Source organism: Diplotaxodon limnothrissa, linkage group LG9 (assembly GCF_057381915.1).
Source record: "Diplotaxodon limnothrissa isolate DT_005_m linkage group LG9, D_limnothrissa_male_GT1.1, whole genome shotgun sequence".
NCBI lineage: Eukaryota > Metazoa > Chordata > Actinopteri > Cichliformes > Cichlidae > Diplotaxodon > Diplotaxodon limnothrissa.
Genome location: NC_140604.1, coordinates 18,930,184 through 18,957,840, shown reverse-complemented (window position 1 = coordinate 18,957,840; position 27,657 = coordinate 18,930,184). Strand labels below are relative to the sequence as shown.

General features: G+C 39.5%; 1 protein-coding gene across 4 annotated transcripts in view; it reads right to left on the bottom strand.

Moving 5' to 3' along the window:
* Positions 1-27,391, bottom strand: part of myo3a (myosin IIIA) — a 67,019-nt gene extending 39,628 nt beyond the window's left edge. For 2 of the 4 annotated variants that reach the window (XM_085362071.1, XM_085362072.1), the window contains exons 1-6: positions 27,215-27,385; positions 22,508-22,642; positions 12,657-12,761; positions 12,449-12,548; positions 6,412-6,488; positions 3,081-3,226 (exon numbers count right to left, since the gene is read on the bottom strand). In XM_085362071.1, the coding sequence (XP_085218197.1) occupies positions 3,081-3,226; positions 6,412-6,488; positions 12,449-12,548; positions 12,657-12,761; positions 22,508-22,642; positions 27,215-27,382 (731 nt within the window). In that variant the 5' untranslated portion in view covers positions 27,383-27,385. Of the gene's footprint in view, positions 1-3,080; positions 3,227-6,411; positions 6,489-12,448; positions 12,549-12,656; positions 12,762-22,507; positions 22,643-27,214 lie in introns of all 4 variants that reach the window. The other 2 variants (XM_085362070.1, XM_085362069.1) reach the window with 2 other exon arrangements.
* Between the last annotated feature and the right edge of the window lie 266 nt (positions 27,392-27,657).

Here is a 27,657-nt window from a genome sequence, read left to right as displayed (position 1 = left end):
AGTTCACTTAGTAAAGTATTGGAGGCAAGTTTAAATCCTCTCTGTTACACATAATGAAAATGAAAGCTTAGCTATTAACACCTGAGCACAATTATAATAGCACTTTAAATCTTTTATCCGCTCCAGAGACCGAAGCTTTGAGCACAGATTTGGCTTCCATACATATACTGTTGTCTTAGTCCTTCTCTGCAGTCCTCATTTTCTCTTCTTATTTAAATTCAAGGTTCAAGGTTCAAGGTGACGAATAAAGAACCTTGAACCTTGAAATATAAGGCAATGAGGAAACAACGTAAAAGACTACTGGACTTGTTCCTCTGTATGTTTACTCTTTATCTTTTTGGATTCAGCTCCATATGTTGAAATATGATACAATGTTTCCATTGCACACTCCTTTCAGTGTAGACCTATGTTTTTTCATAATTCATGATACATTGGCAAAATATAACAATCATGTTGAAAATAACGGTAATCCATCAGTACGTAATGAAAGTAATCTGGTCCGTAGGAGGACTTAAAGTTAGATAAATACAACCACATATGAAGAGCAACACATGACATATTACACTATTTACACAAAAGTGAAATCAAAATGCAGAAACATTGTGTGTGCTAAGTACAGCCTTCCATAGGAATAAATAGGAAACGTATCAGCCAGGTGCTGCTTATCAAATGCACTTAGTTAAATGATCATCAGCAAGTCTGATCTTCTCTATGAAAGCAGAAGATTTGTTAGTTTGCAGGTCTGGAGGATTCAGGTCTGTGTTAACACAATACCAAGGAGGAAAGAAACAAGTACTTCTGCGCATCAATTCAACACAGTTGCCAACCTTCCTAAATGGGAACAACCTTCCTAGAACAATGTTCTTGGACAGACAGGACCAATGTGGAGATGTTTCACAGCTCCACATTTGGCAAAACACAAACACAGCATAACTGTCAAGCACGGTGGTGGAGGGGTGATGGGCTGATTTGCACCTTGCAGCCGTTGAGTCAACCATGTATACCAACTGCTTTGTTTACCAAAGTAATCTAGAGTTAAAATTTGCGTCTTCTTAAGTGTGTTGGCTGCAGAGCTGAGCTGCGACTCACTTCGAAGGCGAAAATTCTCCATTTCTGGTTTATGTTTGGTTTGCGAGAGTTTTTAGACAAGTAAGCGCCTTCCATACAAACCACAGGGAGCTGCAGGAACCGTAGTAAACACAAGGAGGTTTTTGATGCAGTGCCAGCTTTGCAATCCATTTCACTCAGCAACAGCCAGCAATCTTCAAGAAACAACTTGCCAACCAGCAGGTTTTATGCATTTTCCCTCACAACTGTTGGTTGCATCACATCCAATATGGCAGACAATTCTCAAGAAACGTCAATAGAGAAACGGCATGGGCTTGTATGGCATCACTGCATATAAAATACATTATAGTATTATATGTTTGCATGCATTGTGTCAAGCTCTTGTGTGCCTCAATTAGTAGGTAAAACTGTACTAATAAAAATAACCATACTAGTTATTGATAGAAAAATCAGGATTATAACAATCATAATAAAAATGAGGAATGGCTTCGGTGGTCTGCTGTTTGGGGGGTAGGGCAAATGTGTACTAAATAAGAGAGAGTGGATGAACTAATGCCCTCAGCATGGCTTTTTCCAAGACTGCTTGACAAATGAAGCCAGAGTAGTGAGCGGAGGGAAGTGAGGAGTGTGAAGAGGGAGCCCGGAGCTCTGGCTGCAGCAGTCACATAGATTGTGAGAAAGCTGTGTGATGGCTCCGTTGGAGCACGACCCCCAGAGCAAACACACAGGACAGCCGTGACACAGCAGCAGTCTGTGTGTGTAGGCGTGTGCGTGTTTCAGGGCAGTGATGGACAAAGAGCTGTGCTGTGATGGTTAAATGCTCTCACACTGAAATCAGGTGAAGATAAAGAATTAGAAAATCAGCTTCAGCTCACAGTAGAAACAAAGAGAAAGAGGGGCTGTGCCCGCAGCCTCCTCCCAGCAGGATCATTGGGATGAGTGCCAGGGAGGGAGTATGTAATGGATAAAGCCCTGCAAGCAGAAAAAAGCCATTTGAACTAAAAAGACTGTACTTAGTGTGGTGACAGTCTGTATAGACGCACAAATCATTATGTTGGAAGTAGGAGAGGACTTTTCTTTATTGCAGTGCAAGCGCTATACATTATGCTATCTTTACAAGCCGAGGAGTCAGATAATGAAAACATGCCCAGTCTTGTGAGATGGTCCGTATCAGGGTAGTGAAGAAAATATCATCTTATTCTACTTCTGCCTGGGGTGAGCTGTATCTTAAGGCAAAGGCTATTTGCATGCATGGTTCCAGCTTTAAAAATGGAAGCAGAGTGGTTATAATCTTGTAGTTTCTGATTAAATTTTATCTTTATTTTCTTTCAGAGTGTATTTGACGGTTTTCGTTTAGTTACTTTAGTTTTTATGACTATTTTAGGTTCTAAAACCTACAGAATATAATATCCATAAACTCATATTGAGTACTATCTATGTATTTACTGATATAGACTGAAAGCTTAATACTGTTCATGCCTGTATTCGCATTTTCAATGAGCTGTGTTTTCTCAGCCCATAAACTGTAATTAAAAAGTCATGAAAAGTGTTTCAGAGGACAAAACAAGAAAAGAAAAGAAAAGATGCACAACAGGGTCAAATTAAAAGGGTAGTCATTATTTTATCACTCTGACAAAGTCAGTAACCAGCTCTATCAAATCCAGGGATGGCAAAACAGCATAATAATAGCTTTAATCTGTAATAGCACCTTTCAAGATATCAAAAATGTAAAAGCACATTACATAAACAAAATGCGAACGCAGTACAAATAAAATTAAGTAAATTATTTATATGAGAACTTAATCATGTGCAGGAAAGCTGTCATTAGGCTTGAAGCAGAGTCCAGTTTGATAAAACATAAAATATGTCTTATTGAGAATCAATCTCATTTTTGAAGAGAGCACAACATGTTTTTGGTTTATTTGCAACCTTCAGCTCAGATTTGTCATAAGAACCAAATCATTTAAATTCATTCAGCACAGCAGAATATGATGCAATTATGGCAGGTTTACCTGGGTATTTTAAAAAGGGCTCTCATTGGGTGAAGGTCAGAGAGCGGTGGGTCTCCATCTCCTAGCTCTATAGCTGTGATGCCCAGGGACCAGACATCACAACGGGCGTCGTAGGTGGAGTCCAACTGCTGCTCACATGCTATTACCTGCAGGGATGATGAAATAAAGAACATATAACAGGTGGTCTAATGTCTGATTACAGATATCACGAGTAAAGCAATTAAATCAGGGTCTGCTTCCTTCTTTGAAAGTCAGTATTTAAGTTTTTTTTTATTTCTTCTTGTGCTTCTACACAAACAAATGTGAAAGAATATAAAATGTCATTAAAAAGTTGTGCACTAACAACAAAGGAACTAAACAAACTGCAGCAGCTCAGCCAAAACAACTTCGTCATTATCATTGGCTGTGAGCAGAACACACCCACGCGCGCGCGCGCGCACGCACGCACGCACGCACGCACGCACGCGCGCGCACACACACACACACACACACACACAGAGTCCATCATCACTGTCCTGCGGGCAGTATGGCACTCAATCAGCAGTATGAATCATTCAAGATTCATATTGTTATTACCACACACTCACATATAATACACACATTTAACAGTAATCAGTAATTTGTTTTTCTAGTTCTGAACAGGCAGAGTCTAATGCATGCAAACCAGACAAATCATTACCAGATAACCAATAAGACACACACTCCACAAAACCCCAAGACTTTCATTATTCCGTCATGTTGCTGGCAAACACACTTAATGAAAACTAAAAGAAATCAATGTTAAATCTGTCCTCAAGGAGACTAATTTGCAAAGACATGACAAACTGACTTTTAAACAGCAAAATTATTTCCAACCAACACACAAATATAGACACATAATGCGGCCAAAATCACAACTCGACAGCGACAACCAAACACAATTATTCTGGAAAAGAAAGCTCATCTACACAACATGTGTATAACACAGTGCGGAAAAGATGCAGCTCACCTCCAAGTCAAACCTACATAAGCAAATCCTCTTTAGAAGTAGACTTTATATAAAGCCAGCGCTGTATATTGTCCCCAAAGTGTATATTTAGAAAGAAGAAACCTCCGCTCTGTCAAGTGCTTCTTGTCTACTCAGTCCACTCAGGTAAATGCCCTTTCTTAGACCTTCGTGAATAAATATCTTAAACAAATAAGATTAAAATCCTTAAGCCTTAACGACACCACGTCATGCAGCACCCTGCATTTGCACGGCATGCAAACTTCATGTAAAAGCTATTTTGATTTAAGAAGTGAACATGCAAGTTGATCTGGGGTGATCATGTATGCTGAGTATAAGTTTACCCATCTCATCCCCACGAATTCCGCTAATGACTCATCTAATCTTGATCAGTGTTGAGGTTAAGCGTGCAAATGGGTGGTTAACAGATTCCTCTACTTGTTGAGGGTTTCCAAAAGTGTTTGCTTCAAGTTCAATGAAAAATAAATGAATGGTGTCTGACTGAGAGACTAAAAGTGCATCTCCTAACATTCAGGTTATCTCTGTTTTCTGCTATGCCGTTGCTCCACTAGGGGTTGCCGAGCCTTTTTCATGATGAATCAATTCACTGCACAGTCCAAACGTCATCTGAAGTTTGTTTTCCAACATTACGCAATCTGTTTTGCTCTGCAGTGTGTTTTGTTTGTTGTCCCTGTTTCATTCTAAGATCCATTTAAATGTCTTACTCCTTAAAAACCTACTGGGGTGGCTGGCAGTTGCTCAGTAAAATTGGTTGCTATATTTGGTAAACTGAGACCTCCTTGTGATTGCTTTGGTCGTTAGCAGATTGTCGTGGTTGCCTGTGGTTTGCATGCTAAGTTCTGACTTGTCTGCAAACACTTGCCAACTATTTGCTGAGCAGTAGTGAAACAGCAAAGACTGCAGCACAAACTGAAAATGGAGACAGTTTTGCACATTATGAAATGTGTTAAATCGTACTGATCCATTAAAGGAACTAAGCTTGAATTTCATGACAGCAGTGGATTGTTTCAGGAGCCGATTCCCCGTATGGTGAAGTCTTGACAGGAATGTCATTCTCACTGAAGCCTTTGGAAGTATGATGGGGTGTTTTGCATCTATAAAAGACTTATGGACAGCCTGGCTGCTTGTTAATAATGCAGAGACACACTGTGTTCCCTTATCTGGAGAGCCAATTCGGAGGGGGAGTATGAAAGTCAAAATATACAGGATACAAGACCAAATATGCTGGAACATGTGTGTTCACCTGCTCTCCTTGATATTAAGGGATGTTTAGAGCCTGACAAGTATAGGAATTTCAGGACCAATAATATTCCAGTATGTCAGCTGATTCCTACTGTTATTTTAGACACATGATTTTCTGACTGCGTGTTAGTAGTATCTCTAGTTATTTATTATTTATTACTCAGATCAGCAGGTTGTTGCTTTTCTGGTGCTCCAACCATGGTGCCATCAGGGAAGTTCCAAAGTGGCCTCTGTTGAATAAACTGTGCAGCATCAACATTCATAACATGGTAATGAGCACCTCTTCTTCGCTTTTAAAAATTTCATTAAGTTATGAATTATCTAAAAAGAATTACAATATTTTCTCAGTCAACTTAAAAGAAAAAATTAAATTATTTATTCTGAATTTTGACTTTTTACATTATTGAAAAACATTATTTTTTTATTCCATGCAAGTGACAACACTTGAGGCGGTTTAATGGACTTCACACTGATCCCTCTGGAGGCACAGAAGGTGTTTTTTTCAAATACGCAGTAGCACATCCTCAAGACCTGTAAACAGACTTTGATGTGCAAACTCTCACCTACCACCACTGAACTTCTAACTTGCAATATAAAGGAAGCACAGCTTCCAACGCTGTCAATAAACATTGACAGTAGTGGCCACAGATAACAGCATACAAAAACTGCAAAAACCCTAATGCATTACTGAAGCAAGAAAAACACTATCATATAGAAACAGCCTTTCAGTCAGTGTCAGAGAGTCGTTAAGAACCCCGAGCTGAGAGCCCAGCTCACAGCACAAAGTCACATTAACCTGCTATAAAAAGAATAAGGTTCAAACACATACGACTGGTATAAAACGCTCAATTTTTGTTGCAGCCACTTCTCTACACAAGCTATACATACTGTCAGTGCACTCAGCCATGATTATACAAGAGATGAACGATGGAGGCTGCCCATTTCACTTTTTCCATGCACATTGTATTTGACAGTGTTATCTCTTTGATGATTATTAACTGTGGTCCACTGGGATCTGCTCCAGGCTAATGTAGCAGAAAGAGACGAGGCTGCGGGAGCATTTATAGGCCACTTTTACCGTACCTCGGGAGCCATCCAGAAGGGGGTTCCCACTGAGGTGTTCCTCCTCAGACGGGTATTTGTCAGCTGGGCTGAAACGCCTGCAGGGTAGAAAACAAGACTCAGTGGAGACAATTCAAAATATCTCAATAACATGTTTTTATTTCTACAAAGATCACACTGGCAGGTAAAAGTGATGCTCTGTGAAAAGGGAAACAGTGCACAGTAAACAGCAGGACATGGCTCAAATGATAGAGAGCCCAACGGCTCTTGAAGCGTGCACTGATAGAGCTGTCGCTATAGTGACGAAGGAAATAAACAATACACACGCATAAACATCTGCAGTGCTTTTTTTCTTTATCCAAATGATAGACTGCCATGAATTACAAATTCTTATTTGACTGCAAGCGATTTTGGCATTTCAAGAACAACATTTGAATACAATTCAACTGTGAGCACGATCTGGTGGCCGGAGACGTGTCACCTCCTCCCAGAACAAGACGCATCTGAGTGATTTATTGTCTGATGCTAGAGAGGCCCGAGTCACATTACAGCAGTCAAGTCAGAGGCAGATACGTTCAGCAGAAATGGGACTGCAGAGAGAAAAAGAGGACACGTGTGTCATTACGTGTGTGTGTGCTGTGTTAATGTGCCTGACAAGGAACATGCTGACCCACAATCGTGACTTCGGTCCAGTCCAGACAAATCAGTGTTACGCTACACTGTGATGTATCCCAGGGCGGGCTCTGCTGAAGCAGCCGGCCAGATCAAGAGCAGCGACCGGGACAAAAGCAAAGCCTCGAGACAAAAGCGGCAACCCACAAACAAAAGGTGATGTAGTGATGCACGACATGCTGCTGCAGAACCGCGTCTCTGTCTTCTACTTCATAGTTTTACATGAAGAATATGAGGCGCACAGATTCTGCAAAATGTGTTTTAGCAGCCAGACGTGCAACATAAAAGCTTTTAAGAAATGAAAGGGCAATTTGAGGAAATGTACCAACAAAACATCCAGATGGTGAACTGCATAAAAATCTGTTTAAAACATCAAAAGTGTGCAGACAGGCACAATCTCTAAGTAACAGAACAAAGCCATTTACACCACATGAATGTATTTCCAACCATGTCAGCAAATTTAGACATGGTGATGATTCTGCGCATCCATTTAAATGCTGTCACTGTTGGAGCTTGGGGGTTAAATCCAGGGGTGGAGAGAAATGCCGGGATGAGCAGTGTAAAGGAAAATGGTTCTGTGGCAAACATCAAAAGGGATTATAATCATGTGCAGGGCGGGGAGATGTAGGCATAAGGCGAACATACACACAGGGACAGTCACATCGTGTCATAAAACCACAAACACACTAACATCACCCCGCATTAGTGAGGACAAACTCAGAGTTTTACAGGGATTCATCCTTATACACAAACTTGTATGTTTGTTATGATATATAAGGCGTGTGAGGAATATCAGCGCGTGAAAGTACAGGTACACAAAAAGCCCCCTATTAAAGCTCTCTCAACCCCTCTGTTTCCACTACATTAGCCCGGAGTGCAGCCTGGTGGGCCACACACTTAATAATCATCACAGAGATAATGCCGTCAATTAGAATATTCATGAGAGACCGATGAACGAGCAGCTCTCCTCATTCTTCTGCTGCTCTTTTTTGGGTCCGTCTTTTTTTTGCTGTTCTGTTTCTCCGCCGGTGATGAGTCACTGCGGGGGCTTTATCTCTTCAGCTGCTCAGTGTAGCATGTGCCCCTCCACACGAAAAACCATTAATCCCAGCGTGACGCAGTACCCGTGGAAGCTCGAGTCGGACCCCCCCCCCAACCCCGCCATTTTCGTCACTCTGCGAGTTTGTTTCTCCTCCTTCGTGACGTCACAGACCTCATTCAAATCTCAGCTGTCAGCAGCGTACAAGCTGGCAAGCGGGACGTCACAAAAGAAGTTGGAGCTACTTTTATAAATGAGATTCAACCCAGGTGCCTGCATACTCTTCGAATCCAGCCTGTTGTCATTGCACTAAAACATTTCACAGTGACCTTGCAGCTTGTTGTAATTGAAATGGAAACTAATCAAATAATCCTGTTTTTAATTATCCGAAGAACAGAAGAAATAAATGAAAATGCTTTTTTAAGGTCTTTTTGCAAAAACTGCCTGACCTCAGTTCATGTTGGTAAGAATGGGAGACAAAGATGGCGATGCACCTGCTCCAATACTCTACGTTACTTGAAATGGCATGAGCATGCAAAACAGGAAATAATTCCAAAAGCAATTATTTCTGCATGGCCATGAACAGAAACTGTTGCGCTTTTTCATGACAGTCAGCATGAATTCCTGACTATTTTCACAGGAAGTCCGTTTTGTGTTTGCAGCACGTACGATTGAAATCAAGAAACCAGAGTATTTTTTATGTATTTTAACCCAAGCCACAAAGATTTTTCTCATCTTGACCACATAGTGTTTAATGCTCAACGCTATGAAAGTAATAAAATATTAAAAAAATAATACAAAGAATGTGTGATGTTTATGATGTTAACTTAAACCTCTAGTGTGTTCAGCAAAATGAGTCACTCCACCAGCAACCCCTCCACTCTCGAAATATACACATTCTTTTCCTTTTCAAAAGTGAAAAATATTCTTTTTGAGTACATGGGCATGAATCAATACATATGGCATCATATTGGACCAGACAAATGAAAACATCCTGTTCAAAAGCACAAATCAGTAGATTACAGGCTGTACTGGAGTATGTATGGAGTATATATATGTATAAAGTGCAAAACTGTGATGAGGCCAGAAGAAACTAACCACAGCACACGCAACGTGTTACCAAGAACGTGTCAAGTCAACAAAGGTTAGCAATGAAAAGCCTAACCCAGAGTGAAGATCAAGCAGCGACAAAGCAAGAAGTGTGATTTACAGGAGAGCTTGTAGTGGAGGACATGCTGCTGCTTGAATAGTATGTAGGCCTGCGTGGTGTCATGATATTATGGTAGATAAGGGTTTTTGCTGTAAAAGCAGATGTGTGAACCAGTAAACAAAGACTTTTCACCACAAACCACATTCACCGTTCACACACACATTCATGTGGCTCTTGATTCTGGGACTTTAAGCCCTTCCTTACTACCACACACACACTTCAGCATGTAGATTAGAGGACCAGGAGACTGACAGCTGTCTTTAAAATTGATAGACAAAATTAGGAATACAGTGGTGTCCCTAGTTACAACTTTAAAAGTAAATGGACCTTTTAATTTAGACTAATCTAGTGGACTAAAATTAACAACATTTGTTTTTGTGGTCTTATTTATTTTCCATACAAATCCTATGAATCTCTGTGCTGGCAGCACTCAAACCTAACAATTCCTGTAATGCATACAGCTTGTTTTACTTGAATGTGCTGCCTATGATGTGAACACTTCATAGAATAATAAGAGAAAACTTGAAAGCAGACAGTTTTTTTAATCTGGCAAAAATATAAAAACTTAAAAACTATAAAAATGAATTATTATTTATGGTGCAAGGGGAGCAAAGTTTAGTTATTGGGTAAACCCTGCTATTTACAGTGACTCTGACTTCCAACTAAGCTTTTCATTTTTTAGTTTTGTGGTTTTGAATACATATGTTAAAAGGGAGTTTTTGCTTGCCACTGTCACCAAGTGCTTGCTCAAACAGGATCGTCTGATTGTTGCCGTTTTCTCTGTATTATTGTAGGATCTTTACCTTACAATATGAAGCAGCTTGAGGTGCACAAAAATAAAACTGAATTGAATTGAAAGTTACAGGACAAATGACCGATTTGATCTGCTAGGGAATTAAAATAGATAAGACCTCAACCAGTGGGAACCATCCAGTAGATGTCGAGAGATTTCTGTCAGGAAAATCTGTGGCTCTTCTTCCTTTAAACCCACACTTCAATATAATCTTTATTTCCTCTTATAATACAGCTTCTTTTAACATCTTCCCTAAACTGATCCACATGCATTACTTCTAACCAGCAGCCACAAATATGGTGCGAACAGATAACAGTCATGCACAGCGGCAAATATTTATTCATAGAAGATAAGCTGATCAGCGGTGCCACTGCTTTCTTATACCTTAAAGTGAATGCAGCAACAATTTACTGATGATAACGTGTCCCAACATTAAACATAATTACTTCCTGTGAGAGTTACATGAGCTTAGCACTAAACACGGTGAATTGAAACTGGCTCTCTGGTCTAACCAACAATGTTTGTATGTAATAAATTATTTTCAGAGATACGATATCCTTCCTATCTTGGACATTCATTACAGGTTGAGCCAGAGAAACATCAAACACTTGATAAGATGTTCTTATTGTAAATAAGCAAGAGATGATATATCGCAGAAATAATGGCTGGATGCTGTTGGAGATGCCAGGATTGCAATAACCTGATTAATAGCTTCAGACAATTTGTGTGATATCGTCTGTGAGTGTTTATAGCATTTTAATTTAAATCAGAGTGAGGCAAAAGTTGCATAGACAGATACCATCTAGAACTGATTCTTTGCTAAGTTGTCTTTCATGTGTAGACACAACACTGGTTCATCGCTTGAGTTAGGTGCTTTTTTATGCTTGAATGGTTCATAGGTCGGGCTTAAGTGGCTTAACACACAAAACAAAAACAAAAAAAATCCTCTGAAAATGGTCAAAGAAAATCTTTGAAAGACCTTCAGAGAGAGATGGGAGAACTATTTGTCAAGTACAGAATTAGAAGAAGGCCTTACTCCTTGGAAGCAAAATATAAAGACATGAGGGGTGACTCAAGACTTTTGCACAAGACTGAAACATTTTGTTTCACTTTAAAACTGAAACCAATAACAGGTTACTTTTTCTAGTCTATGAATACTCCAGCATTTCACAGTGTTGAAGATGTGACAGCTGATTTTCAGTGTACAGCAGCAAAAACTAAGAAAGCAACATGTGTGGTCTCGGCCAAACCACCAGATCATACAGAATAATTTGAGAAATTACAAACTCATGGAGGATTGTTTGGTTCTTCTTTCAGCATAAATACTTTTAAATGAATCACACTAAACACAATTAATAAATTAAGTAGAAAGAGGTATTTAATGTTTTTTTTTTAGCTAAATAAAGCAGTTTTCAGATGCAATAATAAGAGCCACTAGTACTGATGCCATAGTTTTGACCGATTACGAGGGATGTTTTTCTGCCATTCCGTTCAGAATATGTTGTATTTGTAACTGTTTTTAGTTTTTAAAGCAAATATGTTCTGTATGCACAAATAAAACACACAGCACACAGCTGTTAAAAAAATCCAAGAATACCAGATCCTAGGATTCATCTCTTATCACCAGAAGCATTATCACATTTCTGTTTAATTATATGAATACTTATGTGATGCTTCCGGGTGCAGAGTTTGGACATCTCGATCTACTTCATCAGTAAACATCAAACAAACAAACAGGTGCTGAGAATCTCCATGACAGCAGCGCGAGGAGGAAGAAGCTGCTCTGGCTCAGTATTAGCTACTTCCCATTCAAGTATCAAGTGATTCCATTAATACCTCCCCACCCTCTAGTTCTTCTTGTGTAAAAGCAGTGCACTTTGTGCTTCATTGTTAGGAGAGGGCTTTTAAGAGAAGCCCACAATTAGCAGGAGTAAATGCAAACCTACGCACAAATGGAGAGGGGGATTTTATTTGTAATGAAAACAGGCAGCTGGGGGTTTTTGGGGGAGGGTGAGTCATCTCCAGAAAACCATCAGAATCAATTTGCCTATCCCGATCCTTGAGGCCAGGAACTACAGCGAGCCTCATTTGGTTAAGAAATTGCAGTGGGAGCAGCAGCAATGTTTGCAGCTGTTTGTGGCACAGTGGAAAAGTATAACCATCCACCACGTTGTTGGATTGTGTAAATGTAGTCCAGCCTCTCAGGGAAACTAATTGTTGTCACAGTTTATTTGTAAGACAGCTGAAGGTAATTGATTTCGTTAAATAGAGCTATAACATGTTCTTTGCTGATTAGAGGACAGGGATGCCAAAAATTTTTAAAAAGGCAAAAAGAGGCACATACCAAAGTCCACGAGCTTGATCCCTCCCTGCGTCGTCAATAGGATGTTGTTGCCTTTGACGTCACGGTGGATGGTCTTGTTGATGTGCAGGTGTTGGAGGCCCTGCGAAACAAAGAGGTTAACAGCTTCTTTTATCCTGATGAGCACCTGCCTGTAAAATCACCCCGTTTACTCTGGGGTACATCATAGTCACCCCCCTCCAATGCTTACCATGAGGGACTCGTGCAAGATGTAGGCAATAATGGATTCATCCATTCGGTCTCCTCTCTTCAGCATGCCCTTGGCCAGATCTGTCACAGAGCCACCATTGCAGAGCTGCAGTGGGGGGTGGGGGGTGGGGGGGGGTGGGGGGGTCCACAAAGGAAAGAGGACAATGAGCAAAAACTCACCATGAGTCAGCACACACTCTGCTTATACAATGTGTAAAACTCTGGGAAAGATATGCCGAATTTTCATGTGGAAACAGCACGGGGTGAAGCGTTTTGATCATAAGATTTCACAGCGAGAAAACAGGGGGATGATGCTGGAAGTAATTCTATCAATCTTTAGAGGCTTATCTTTCTCAGGCAGCTTAGCGGGAGAGAATGTACATTTTGTATGCAGGGTTTAATCTATGCGGTGATGACTAAGCGGGCTCAAATAAAGCAAATAATCGTATGCATTCAGACAAAGCCAAGATTTATATTAGAAATTATACACCGTTTATGGGACATTCCTCACTGCGGCAGAACACCTCCTCCCCCGAAAAATAGACTTTTGTGTTTGTAGGTGTTTCCTTGCAGCATACAGCATCTTGATATGGACTTCACCGTCAATAGCAATCCCTCCCGGAAAATTACAGAAAATTACCCAGTAGGTTGCCTTGGCAACAACAATAACCCTTAATTTGGGTCTTTCTTTGGGAGATGCCAGAAGTGCATAAAAAATAAAAAGCTCTGAGATGTCAATCAGCGACGCTGGGGGTTGGAAGTGGACTGAAATGGCGTCTCTTTGCATACGAACCCTGTTTGTAAACACAGACGCTGTTACTCTCTATGGTAAAAGATATCATCTACACATGCATCATTCAACTTTTTATGAGCAATTTTCCATCTTCACTCTTAACTGCATGCATAAAAAACATCCTTGACATTTTCTGGTAGACAGGAAATTTCCATTATAGCTTTTTGTAGTGATCTCTTGCTCTTTTATAACTACACTGATTTCCCTAACTTGTAATTTAAAAGCAAATCAGCCTATAAAATCAGCCTGTTTAAAATGTGTAACACGTGCGAGAAAATGTTAAGACTACCATTCACAATTAATACAACAAAAATAGTTTTTAACACACATTTCAAATGGTAGGTTACTGCAAGTGGAAGCACACAATGAGGCTTACAGTGTAATATTTATTTTCTCAGGGAAAGGGATGTTTACCCACTGTGTTGTGTAATTTGGGGTAAAGAAATAGCTCCTTATTAGATGGAAAATAATGATGCTAACTTGCAGTGTCATTACCTGCAGTCCTAAGAAAAAAGGTACAGCATAGCTCAACAATAGCACCACAACAAAAAGAGTAAAGTAAACATCTAAGGGCCCAAATAGCCAAACAATGAGTGATCTCTTTATAATTCAACCTACAGGGCTTTAAAAAAATGTTGTGCTGACAACAGCAAGCTACAAAGTCATTCCTTTATTTAAAGATCTCAGTGAATACTAACTAAATGTAGTTAATTCGTGGGTCACAAGTACCTAGCATTGCAATTACTGATTTTATTGATTTATTTAGTCTATAAACTAACTGGAAGACAAAGATCTCATCTTCAAAATGCTTTTTAAAAATCCATCCAACAGTCTAAAACATAATAAATATAGATGAGACGCTATTGGTATTCACATAAAATTGATATAAGCAGCAAATCATGGCATTTGGGAAGCTGGAAGTAATAAAAATTGGTCCATTTTCCAAAGCAGTAATTTTCTAGAGCTTGGTACAGAACTGAAGATGTAGACAAAGCTACTGATTTGCTGGCTGATCAACGTTCCTCTTGCTTACGGCTACAAACTGTAGTTGGTGGCCAAAAGAGTGAGATCACAAGGAGTAGGTAATTTGTAGAGCTGCTTTAAAGGATCGAGTTGGAATCTGACTATGGCAGCTCCTTGGTGAGGTGTTTTGGGCTGGAGATGGTGACTCGTGCGAGGGAGGTCTGGACATTCCTGCTTAGACTGCTGCCCCTGTGACCCAGACCAGATAAGCAGCAGATAATAGACTGATGGGTGGCATTTTAGCATTAACAGCTTTTTAAAATTGAGCTAGTTATTATCTTGTCCCAGAAAGTTCAATTTGTTCATCTGCAGGGGAAAAGTTTATCTAAGACTGAAATATGAGCAATGAAATGTTTCTCCTAGAGAGAGCACTGCGTCCAGATGAAAAGAAGCAACTTTCTGCAATTATTATTATCTTATACTGTACTGTAATCTTGCATTATACCTCAACAAGACAACGGTAAAAGGCCCCGGTGGTACCGGCGGAACAAGAGCCACTAAAGTCAAAGTTACTTCTTTGTGTATCTTGCATTTCCATATCTCTTTGAAACACTTTGTCTTTCTTTCCTTGTGCATTTCAGGAATTATATATCACTGCAAATACATTTTATTTCTCATTAGTAGTTTTGTGTCATGTTCATTTGACTTTGTATGTTAACCTCAAATTGAAATGCTGGCCCAAGGTTGGAATGGTAACTATAATCTGTAATCCTTCTACGACACTGAAGGTGAAGCAATTCTTTGACCTTGACGGTGCACTGGCATAAGTTTTCAATGATGTGCCTGTTGTCTGTTTTCTATCTGCCTATCAATCTGCCTATTCATCAGGAGCCCGGAGGACTGTTGCAGGATGGATGGCATGTATCTCAGCTGTCACATAGGAAGCTTAATCACGTCTCCTCCCGGCTATCAGACGTGCAGACAAACTGCAGTTAAGCAGAGAATACCGCAGAGGTTTTCACAGACAGCACAGCACTCTGACAATGAGCGGGGCCTGACGTCAGTCCACATCATTGCTGCCATATCACCTGTCATCATTAAATTACACGAGGCAGACAAAGGAATCCATATTAATGAGAGGTCCGATGTCCCGGATTTAGGTGAGCTAAACTTTAGTGCTCTCACCTTAGCCACAGCGGCCACATCAACAAGTGATCCTGGACATGAACATTAATTATTAGAGATGTGGTGAAGACCTAAATCTCTGCAGAAAGGAAACAACATTGGGAATGTCATAGATGATTGAATTTAATTGTTTAACTGCTTAAATCACATTTACTAACCGTTCTATGAGCTTTAGCACAGATATTCAAACACCTCAAGATTACGGTTTCTTTTCAGAGGCAGAAATTTTAACACTGACAGGAAAACTTAGCCTTTAATGTCAATCATGGATCTTAATTTTAATCTATGACCTCTTTGGTGCTCGTTGATTCCGGTTTCATTTTGTAATCCCATGTTGTCATGCAAACTGGTCAGCTTTACTTTACTTTTGCACTTGCTGAGCATTATCTCTCATGCATGAACTGGGCTACTTTGAACCATGGCTTTTGCCATCTTCCAGTTAATCTTTGACGTTGTTTAAGCTTTCAGCCTAGAGCCCAGTGTTCATGCCCAATTAGAGGCTATGTTTTCACACTCTTATTAGTTTTCACTTGCTTTTTATCTTTACTCTTATTCAGTCATTATGTTTAGGCATCACAAATAATTGGCAAGGTTTAAAGTACCACAAAATCCTTGGTACGGTTAATGCAACAAAAACTGTTTGTTGAACTCTTGTTGTACTCACTTTTCAAGCACTTTTTTCTTGTGTTATAAATGAAGTACATCCCTTTCCTTTAGCATTTCCACTCCCTAAAAGTTCAGTACAAGATGATTGAAAGAGAGCCTTTTGTCAATCAGGAAGTAAAAAGAAGGAAGTAAAACTCTCACGCTTCAGCAGCTAAATCTGGTTAGCTATGAGACCAGTTAGTAACCCAGTGTACTGTATTCCCAGGACACCGTTTCTACATTTGCAAAACCCCAGCAGCTTTGAAAAAAACCCATAGTATTTGACACACCGAGATCAGGAATGGGTTACTTGGTCAGTTTTTGTGGATGGCTTCTCATCTGCTCCTTTGCCTTATTGAGAAAAACCATGTTGACATGTTGCTCACTATTGAAGAATGTACCAGCAATGGGCTTCAAAATTATTTTTCTTTCTGACACTCATAAAAATCATGAGTCATTTTTACAGTTAGAGACGATTCAATGGAGTTTGATCTTTCCTTGTTACACATTTCACAGATTTGGAAGAGGAACGCACTGCATGAAAAGATTTGTTAAGATTTGCGCTCTGTCTTGCTCATCATGTCAAAGAATAAACAAAGGAACACACTGAATATTGAGTGGTCTAGTCTCCATTACAAATGAGGTCAGGTGCTTGTTTAGTCATGTAAATGCAAGTTTTGCATCAAAGACGAGCAAAGAAGTAGATAAAAGAAAGGTAAAGATGAAACAAACTAAACACAGGTGGTCGCTTTAGCCATCTTTCATTAACAGTGTGATTGCATAAAAGTTTAAATTTACATTGTATTTTTTTAATTACCTCATTTATGGATGGATATACCGAGTTGCAAAAGGCTCGAAGAAACATGTTCCCTGTGTGTGTGTGTGTGTGTGTGTGTGTGTGTGTGTGTGTTTGTACTTGTTTAAATATCTTTGTGAGGACCAAGAACTGTCATTATACTTGTGGGGACCACCAATAAATATGAGGACCAAATGCCAGTCCTTGTGAATTTGAAGGCATGTTTTAAGGCTCAAAATGTTGTTTTGAGTTTAGGGTTACAATTAGGTTATAGTTCAGTTTAAGGTTAAGCATTCATTTCTGGGGGGTTAGTGTTCGTGTTAGTGAAATCGAGGCATTGTATCTATTCAATGTCCTCATTAAGATCTGAAAACAAACGTGTGTGCGGCATGCTGGACCATCTCCAGAGAAGAGCACTCCCATTGTTACCGTGGCCTTATCGTTTACACGGAGCATAATAGCCGAGGTGTCCACTTTCTGGCACCGTTTATCGAAAGGTCTGATAGAGGGAAACTATTTCAAAACATCATTGTCAATTAACGAGTGCAAAGGTCAAGAGGATGAGCTTGGAGAGAGAAAATGGGTTGAAAAATCCAGGACAAATTGTTGACTTTGACAGGGTGTCCAAGTAGAATGAAGCGAGGAAAGCAAAAAAGGGACAAGCAAAAAAATTTTCATGTGTTTTCAAGCACTGATTCAATGACTAGGGAATTTGTGAACTGATTAAGGCTCACATCCTAACACATGTCCTAAAATGTGTAGGTTAGATTAGTTGGTGATTGTAAACTAACCATAGGTGTAGAGTTCAGAGTGTGTGATTTTCTGTCGCTCTGGGATAGACTAGCGACATGCCCAGGATGAGCCCTGATTAAGTTTCTCCTGAACCTTCGAGTCAAGTCCTCGTGCGATCCAGTTTTTGTGTTTTGTGCCACGCTGAAAGGGAAAGCTGTATAGGCTTACTAATGAGAAGCTTCGAGAGATTTATCTCTCTTTTCCACTTATCATTTATCTTTCCCCAGACAACAATGCTAATTATTGTTTTCTTCATGTGCAGACTCTTTATGCAATTTTGGTCCTGACAAAGAATCTTCATAAGCCAATTTCTCCTACCACTGCTGCTTGCTTTTGCTGTTCATTTCCTCCGTGATAGAAAATGATGGTGTAAAGGTTTGCGCTTCAATAGATTGAGTTATCTTTTTCTGCTTCTTCTCTGAGCTGCTCACTTTAGCGGCCGGGGTTTAATTTAATTAATCTGCACACATAGATGAATGACGAATGACATTTTTTTAGCAATCCCAATTTTTTTTTTAAAAGCACATCCCCAGAGTGATGCAATTTTGATTTAAAACTCCAACATTTTTTATTTTAGCTCGATAGAAGATGGTGAACATTTAAAACAAATGACCTTTTAAAGTCTCACAAATGACATGCACATCTAAATTAGCTCCTTATTTCCAGTCAGAGAATAAAAGTCGCTCTAGCGTCACTTTCTTTGAAGTATTTTCAAGCTCTCTGGTAGCAATATTAGGCCTTTATACATGAAAGCATGCTCATCTCTGCCCACATCTGCTGTGATAAAGGAGAACACTACAGAGGCAAAGCCAAAAGCTCGTAGACCCCAATGAAGGGCTAACAAAGTAGCGGATGCAATTTGTATGAATTCTGCTCATAATGAGCGGTCTGCTGTCAGTGCAGGGCAGAGAAAGGCTCCTCTCAGCAGAGCTAAAGGATGGAAAATTACAGTTTAGAAAGGAGGGCCAGTAACCATGGTGAATGACCACCTCACTCCCTGCTTTCCTGTCTTTTTTACTGCTAAAACCCCATGTGCATCTACTTCAGAGCACAAAAACACACACGCACAACACAGCCACTTATTAAACTGTCAGGCAGTGATTTCAGCCTCAGGATTAGCCACCAGATTTGGACTGCTGGTTGCAGATTTGCAAGGGAAATTTTGAGTGGATATGTAACCACGGGGAATAAACAAAGATCACAGCAGATTTATAGTTTTACTCATAGGAATTAAGCCCTGGTAGATAATTTCACTGAACACTCACATGAAACTATCTTAAAAAAACAATAGCACTTTCTTTGTTTTCCTTCAAAAGGATGGTGCTGTCAGCATCTTGATATCTGAGAGAAGTAAATGCAGGGTCCTCTGCAAAGGTCAGGAGAAAGGAGATTGATGAAAGGGGAAGGAAACTCAAGATGGAGAGGTGAAAACTATCTATTGGGCTAGCATAACAGTGCTGCTGTTGATGTGAAGCCCACTGAGCTTGGATTACAGAAATATGGACACTTTGTTCTAGCACTGCTGTACCTGACAAAGGAAAAATGTTCAGTGTGAAACAATAATCTCCTAACAGTGGAAAAAAAGGTAGCGTAATAGAAGAACAGGATGAGTATCTTAAATGGAAATCCTGTCGGTCTTCATTTAGCTTTTGTATTTGGGTTTTTTTTTTAGCCTTAAGACTTTGTTTGGATGTTTAGGAAGGGAAACTGGTTGTAGATGGCCTGGGGAAATGGGGCTTTTGGTTAAAGGTTAGCATAATTTTTTGTTGGGTAAACAGTGGTACTAAGAGGTTCATTTATCTATGCCACAAGCTTGTACGTGGTTTTGTTTCAAGCTAAGTATCAACATCAACTATTTCAGCACATTTAGATCTAAACCTTTTAAAAAATCTTTTCACAGAAATGACCCAGGGGAGCTTTTGTTTGTTAGGCAAATGTATAAAATACCACAGCATGGAGCCACTGAGATATCCAACATCAGTAAAAAAAAAATATAAGCATGAAAAAGAGATTGAAAATCATTCTTTATATTCAACATCAGGCTCGATTTAAATAATGCTTTCTTAACTTCGTAAAAAGTAAAAGGTAACAAATAAACAGATACACCAATAATATCACTAACTAGGACTAGAAATTATTAGTAAGATGATAAGCAACAACAGCACAAAAATACATAAAGATTTTAAAATTGCATTTATGTTATTTACTAAATTTATCTACACTGGTCTCATATCATCTCATGTGAAGTGTGAATGTCACAGGCTGCTGCATACTGCTGTTATTTAGAGCCTAGCTGGCCTATTTTGTCCTACTCTCAGTCTGAGTGCACCTCCTTTTACTCCTCCTCACACAAAAACACTTAAATAATATTAATGGAGTTGGTGACAACATGTTCTTGTCATAGTTAAGTCTGAGAGTGACGTCAATATAGCTGTTCAGTCATCTCAGCTAATTTAATCACAGCATGCTGTTGAAATAAAATCCCGAGTTGCTGCTAATACACAGTGTAGTGAATACTGAATACTGAAGTGAATCGATTGGCCTGTTGTCACCAATATCCAGTCTAGTATCCAATCCAAATGTGAAATAGGTACGCCTAGGGATGGGTATCGTTTAGGTTTTATCCAATACCAGTCCCAAACCGATACTTTTGAAACGGTGCCGGTGCTTAAACGGTGCTCGAACCGGTGCTCGAACCGGTGCTCGAACCGGTGCTTAAAGAATGAAGAACACAAACTTTGTCCAAAAACCTCTCATGTTTAGCTGTTTTTTTGTAAAAAGATAACAATGTTAGCCTTTTCTGCAGCTATAGGGGATTTATGATATCACTCTTGGCTGGAAGCAGTGCTTAAACAATGGAAAAAAACCCACAAACTTTGTCCAAAAACTTCTCATGTTTAACTGTTTTCCACTTTTTCTTTGGTCATTTTAGCCTTTTTGGCCAGGGTGAAGGGAGCATCTGCCATCAAACAAGAAGACAGCCGCATGTAACTACAACGGTGTTTGCTAGTTCACCTTACCTGCATTAATTTAATAACGTGGTTAGCCTACTCAACGTAAATTACACACGAACAACGAAAAGAAGTCCAGAAGTCCAGACGCTTTTCTTTGCAAGCTCCTTTGACTACGATGACCTGGATGACTGAGAACCTTCACAGACATACACGAACAACATTAAGCTACTCACGCAGAGAAGCACGGCTGCTGCTGCCATCATGATCATCATCATTTCTGCTACACTGGCAGGGCTAGGGGCCAGGACTCTCCTCTTCGGGTTTTTGGGGGATGTTGCTAACTCCGGGACCGATAACAAGCACCACACCCGCAGTAGATGTGCTCCATGTGAGGTCTCGCAGCAAGCTATCAAATACAGCGCATTTCTCGGCTTTTAAAAAACCGCTATGCGTCGCCAGGTGTTTCATCAGAGTCGAGGTGTTACCTCCTTTGCACAGTATCACCTTAAAGCACTTGTTGCAGGCTGCTGAGTTTGCATCTTTTGCTGTGAAGTACAGCCAGACTTTTGACTTAATCACCGGAGGACTACTTCAGCCAGCTCTGAAGGCTTCTCCTCGCCTATCCGCAAGTCTCCTCCCAGTGACATAAATTGTCAAAGTCATACAGAAAACAGTGGTTTACCAATGGCAGCAAGAAATGCTCTCTGGGGCTCATGCATGTGTATTTAAGGGATATTTCAGAAAAAAAGTGATTAATTAACCAGCAGACCAACATTTCCATCCCTTGAGACAAATTACATTATAGTCCATTCGCCAGAAACACCACACACACACACACACACACACACACACACACACACACACACACACACACACACAAAGAAACACATCAACCACCCTTTTGGACGATGGCTGTTTCATTTCTTATCAAACCTCCTTGAGATTGCTGACAGTGTTTTCCAGACATCTCCAGGTTTGTACTGCTCTCTATCAAAGCAGGAACACAAATTACATGGTCCGACTGCCAAAAGGCAAAGAAAACCAATATCTGACACAAACACTTTCTCTCCTCTGAGGTTGACCTCCATTACATGTTTGTCTGGAGCTTGACATTTCTAAAGGGCTACAGCAGAAAATGAAAAAAGGAGAAAGATGGAGAACGGGGGGAGCTGACAGGAAGGATTTTTGAGGAGTACTGAAAGCAGCAGCAGTAGCAAGGTCTCCTTGAACCTTCATGAAAATATCACGGCTACATGTGGCTTTTCTCGTGCATCAGCAGGTGCAAACAAGGAAAGGCTAATTCAAAAAAGGCAATTTCAGTGTGTTGTATCTTCAGTTCTACAACAGAAATCAACTACAACAAGGAACATTTCAACCTGTGCTCCAACTTTATACAGAGGGTGTATAAACTAATACATGAAGACAGCTCCTGTTAACAGAAATCCCTGCTGTGCTGCTCTCAGCAGGGCGCTCACAACACGCAATCTAACCTCCCCCCCTCCTGGTACTAACTGGCCTGCGACCAAATCCCCCAGGTGCTCTATAAGTAAACTCCTAGACTGCCCATTGTGGCTAAAACTGTTACATAATCCCTGACCGCTGTACATACCTGGCAAGACTTCCTGTTTGTAGTATAATAAGGCTTTTGCACCTACAGTATATGCTCTCTAAGATCCAAGTCAAATCTGCCTGTGACAAAAACACAGCCAATGTTGTGCTCTTACCTCTAGTACGAGCCACAGCTGATCCCCACATTTGATGTCCTTCTTGTAATACATCCCGTAAAACTTGACCACATTGGCATGGTCAGAAAGAGCTTTGAGGATGTTGTATTCAGCTTCAATTTCCTCATCGATATCCTGAAACACAAGAGCAAACATCAGCTAAGTGTGTACGACACACACATTTTAACACCTACAATCTCATCTTTAGCTATTTTTTTTACCAGCCATATTTTATCTTTGAATGTTTAATGCCAAATAACAGAGTAATAGAGGTAATACTAATTACTACCTGGACTACTGTCTAGGCATGAGTTAAATAATATTAATACCATTTTCATACTGGTAGAAAAATTTGAAATTATGAACTGGAGAGGGTTACTTCACATAAGATAAAAGCTATTACTTTTTTAATAATCCCAATGTTGGGGAATTTTTTTGTTACAGAAGCTAAAAATAAGACCAAACACACCCAATTAATAGCCTGAATAATTTTAGCTTAATAAAATAAAATACAATCTTACTTTAAAGTAAAAAGTAATTTGTAAAAAGAACAAAAATTGTATATTAAAATAATTTTATGTTTAAATACAAATATTAAGAAATGACAAGAAATACATAAGAGTAAAATATCTAAAATTCAAAAAGCAAAAACCGAATTCAAATGAATTTAGTACAATAAATATATCAAATATCAGCTGACATGTAAGTGGCTCAGTAACAGTCATGCTCATTAATAACTAGTGTATGAAAGTGTTACATAATGTATACTTTTATCACTGTTTTTTACTTCAAAGACAACAAGCCATGTTGTTTTTGAAGTGATCTATAAATAAAGTTGGATTGGATTGGCTGATTGACAAGTTGTTACATTTACAAAGTTATTTATTGCTTGTTACAGTGTTTATGCTAAGCAGAGCTAACCATCCACTGGATCCTGCTTCTCGGTCCTCTTAGTTTAACTCTAACCAAGAAAATAACAATATAAAGATCAGCTGAATGGATACTTTGTTATTATTGCTTACATTTTTTCTTTCATTTATTTACCTTCTAGACTTTGTGGAGAAAACTGTAATTTATTTGCTTTCTCTCTCAACTTTTTCTATTCCTACACCAGTAGTGATGAGGAGGATACTCTCAACTATCTTCATTCAAGAGAACAGTGACAGAGTTGTGGTGATATCACAGATACACAGCCAATGCAATGTCCATAAACCAGACTTTGAGAATGATTCATTTCTTTGTCCTGTGATTTCTAAGACATGTATCTGCAGCTCCTCATTTAACTGCTTTGCAACCTTTTTAAATATCAAGAACGTCATCGGTTGCCTGATTTGATCAAAGAAAAACAGAGCGACCGACCTTCGGACACTATGCAAAGTCTCCACCATTTATTCTGCAATTTAATGTGGGCGAAAGGACATATCCAGGACATGTTAAATACAGCAGTCATCGTATACTCTTCTTCTGAATGTTGCACGGTTATTAAAGCCTAAAGACCGGGTGTCATGGTCCCCGTGCCTGCTCGGCTGGCCCTGTGTGGCTACATGTTATGTTTTGTCTTTTCTCTCTCTCCTCTCTCTCTGCTCGCTGCCTGGGCGGAGCTCATTGTGAGCTCTCGGCCTCCACCACCTGTAGGCAATCACCTGTGGCTCCTCACCTTGTTTGCTCCCGCTACTTAAGGCAGTGACTGAGAGCACCTCGCCGCTGGACTATTGAATAACGCTCGTCAGTGCTACTTTAGCCTCAGCCAGTTTTGGGCTCTGTCCGTGAAAGTTCCGTGCTAACCCTTGTTCTCTGTATGCAGATTTCTCGTGTTTGGTTTGGAGACTCTGGACGCTTTTCCCGACCCCGCTCTGCACCCCTGGGAACCCTGGCCCCCTTCTCCTTCACCTGTATATAGTGCACCTGGAGTGTGTAAATAAACCTGTTTTTCTGAGATTTCAGTCTGCGCCGAGTCCTCCCTGCTCCTCCGTGACACCGGGAACTTTTAGCATATAATGCAAATCGTGCTGGCGGACATTTAATCTTGTACAGTATTTAGTACTATATCACAAGTGATAAACAGTAGCAGTACTACAATAAATAGTACTGAGCAGAATCCTATTGTAGTTGGTGGCATCGGAAGTCTGACACCCCTCGTACAGAGTCCTGAAACCAGATTTTTGATTTCAAACATATGGTTTGGGGGTCAAAATGGGCACAGCAAAGACTCTAATTCCAATGGATGGTTTTGGAAAATGTGAAGGAGGGCATAATTTTTTAGACTTCCTGCGTTCATACTAAACCAAAGTAATTACATTTTTTTCATGTTTTGTCTGTAAAAAACAAAAAAAAAAAAAGTTTTATAACTACAACAAAGACAGGGCAACAAACTACTTAACACTTTGTTGAAATTGCACCTTTGATATATGAAGATTTCTTAGGGACTAAATGTGCAGTTAAACTTTTTTTTACACTGACAGAAATGGGAATTTCAAAGATCCAGGCCACTTAAGATCAAAGTGGCTATATGTGGCCCACAATGTAAAATGACTTTGCTTTATACATTTAATGTAGCTTAAGGTAGAAAGCAAAAGTACAGAAAATTACTGGACTACAAATCGCTTTTCATCAAAAAAAGTAAAAAGAAAAAGATAAAGCTTGAAACTAAACATAACATACAGTATTTAAAAAAATCTGTACTGCATCTTCTATATGTGAACGAAATGAGTGCAGTGATTAAGATTATGGTAATGATGCGCTTTGCGTTTCTTAATAATTAGAAACAAATCCCCTCCCAAATTAATGAGACTTGAAGAGTGTGTTTAATAGAAGAACCCTGCTGCTCATTAAATGCCTCTAAATAAACCATGCACTATAACGTAGACTCAAAATAGACAACACAATCGATGAAGAACGGTAACAAACAGACTACTCAAATATGGTAATGCTCAGAAATGTAACACATCTGAAGTAATCTTCTGTAAATGGTAAATCTAGTAATTATAAAAAATGTTGACTCTATAGGACAGATCAGTCCCACAATGTCAAGTTTAACATCATGTTTCCCTGCAGCATGACAAAGTCTTCTTCTCATTAGGCCGTTTCTTTTTTTTCTTCTCCTTCTTCACACACTTCTGCTGTAATGCCAAATTTGTGTTTTGGCTCTGTGCTAAAGCACCCCACAAGCAACGCAAGTCCAAAATGATCAGAGTGCTAAACTGATATCATCAGAGGCAATTTGCTGAGATAATTTGCTGATGGTTGTAGATGGGAAGAATAGTTACAAGAATCTCGCTTGAGGTGTTTCCAACCTGCTTGGCTTTATTCTCTTCACAGGCTGAGAACAAAGCAGAGCAGAGTGATGTTTATCTTACCGAGGGCAGAGCTAATAAGTCAGACTACACTGACGATTTGATTTTTTGTGCTTGCAAAGCCAGAGGTTTTTCACATCATAAAGGTTTTTCTTTCTTTGTGAGATGGTGGGGCCTTTACTGTTTACTTCTCAGTAAGTTTTCTACCCAGCTATTTAGATTTCCTTTTAAATACCAGCTGGTATACATAGCCTATGGGCACGCTTCAGATGAAATGTAAAGAAAAATCATAACTTTTAACCTTGGAAGATCATGTGCACTCCCTGTTCCAGATATAAATCTCTAAAAAAAAAAAAAAGGTAAAAGGTAAAAAATAATGAAACATATAAAATACACATTTTCAGTTTAAAAAGATGAAATTTGATCACATTTAAGGTGTCATACAACAGGGAAAACTACACTAACAATCAACTAAAACTAAAGTAAAGATGTAGGAAAGTAAAAACACCCAGAAATCGATGATGTAAATTAAACACTTGCCATGTCACAAGACATAAACGTGTACTTCTTGTGCCATCACTAAGAGCAAAACAATATGTATAGATATATATACCAATCAGGCATTAACATGACATTATGCTTAAAATTGTGTTGGTCCCCCTTTTGCTGTAGTTGGGGCCTCACTTGTTTAACCAGCACAATCCACAGATGGTCGATTGTTGGCATCTTGTTGGCGCTTTTGGTGGCAAACAAGCCTCAGCATGGGCACGGTGACTGGTCTATAGCCCCATAAGCAACAAACTATAATGCACTGTGTATTCTGACACCTTTCTATCACAACCAGCATTGCATTTTTACCGATTTGAGCTACTCTCATCTGCTCATCTGTTGGATCAGACCCAATGGTCAGCCTTTGCTCCCTGTGTACATCAATGAGCTTTGACTGTCCATGACACTGTTGCTGGTTCATCTGTAGCTGGTCAGTGAGTCATCAGAGCTTTGGTAATTTTTACACACTGTGCACTTGGCACTGATCAGTTTCGCTCTATAAGTTCTTGGTCTGACATTTTGTGGCTGAATCACTGTGTTTTCTAAATGTCAGATGTGAAATATGTGGAATATTTAGGAGGGAAAAATTTCACAAATGCACCTGTTGCAATGGCGACATCCGTTGCAGTGCCATACTGAAATTCAGTGAACTCTATAGAATGACCTATTCTAAGCGCTGGATTCCCTGAAAACACCTGAATTCAAAGATTAAGTGATATGATCCAGTACTTACAGAAACAAATTACAAAAACATATTACAATTCCAGATTGTAGCCGTTACTTTCTTTGTTTCAGTCATAAAAAATATTGAAGAAGTCTTAAAGCTCTTTCACAATGTACTTACTATGTAACAAACTCAACTTACATGGATCGGATCCAGTATCTTCACAGCTGCTTTACTTCCATCTATTTTATTAAGCACCTTATAGACTTTTCCATAGGTCCCTTTACCAATTGTCTCGATGATTTCCCAGGTGTCGGTCGGATCTGGAAAGTTGTCAAAGACAATCGATTTCCCTGATCGTGGAAACATCTTTAGGAGATATCTCCTGCAGAATGGGAAAAACACATGTACATGTGGGTCAGTGATAGAGAAGGGGCAGGCGGTAAGTTGGGGGGGGGGGACATTGTGCTGTGTGTGACCTATATTATACACCAGTTAGTGCAGCTATACTGTTATTAATCCATGTCTGAACTGAGTAAACACATTAGTAAAGAGCTCAGATGAAGGGGATTTAAAGCTATTGTGCAAGTACATAATGTACAGTAGATCTTTTCCTTCAGATTCTAAATTCAACACCTGAAGCT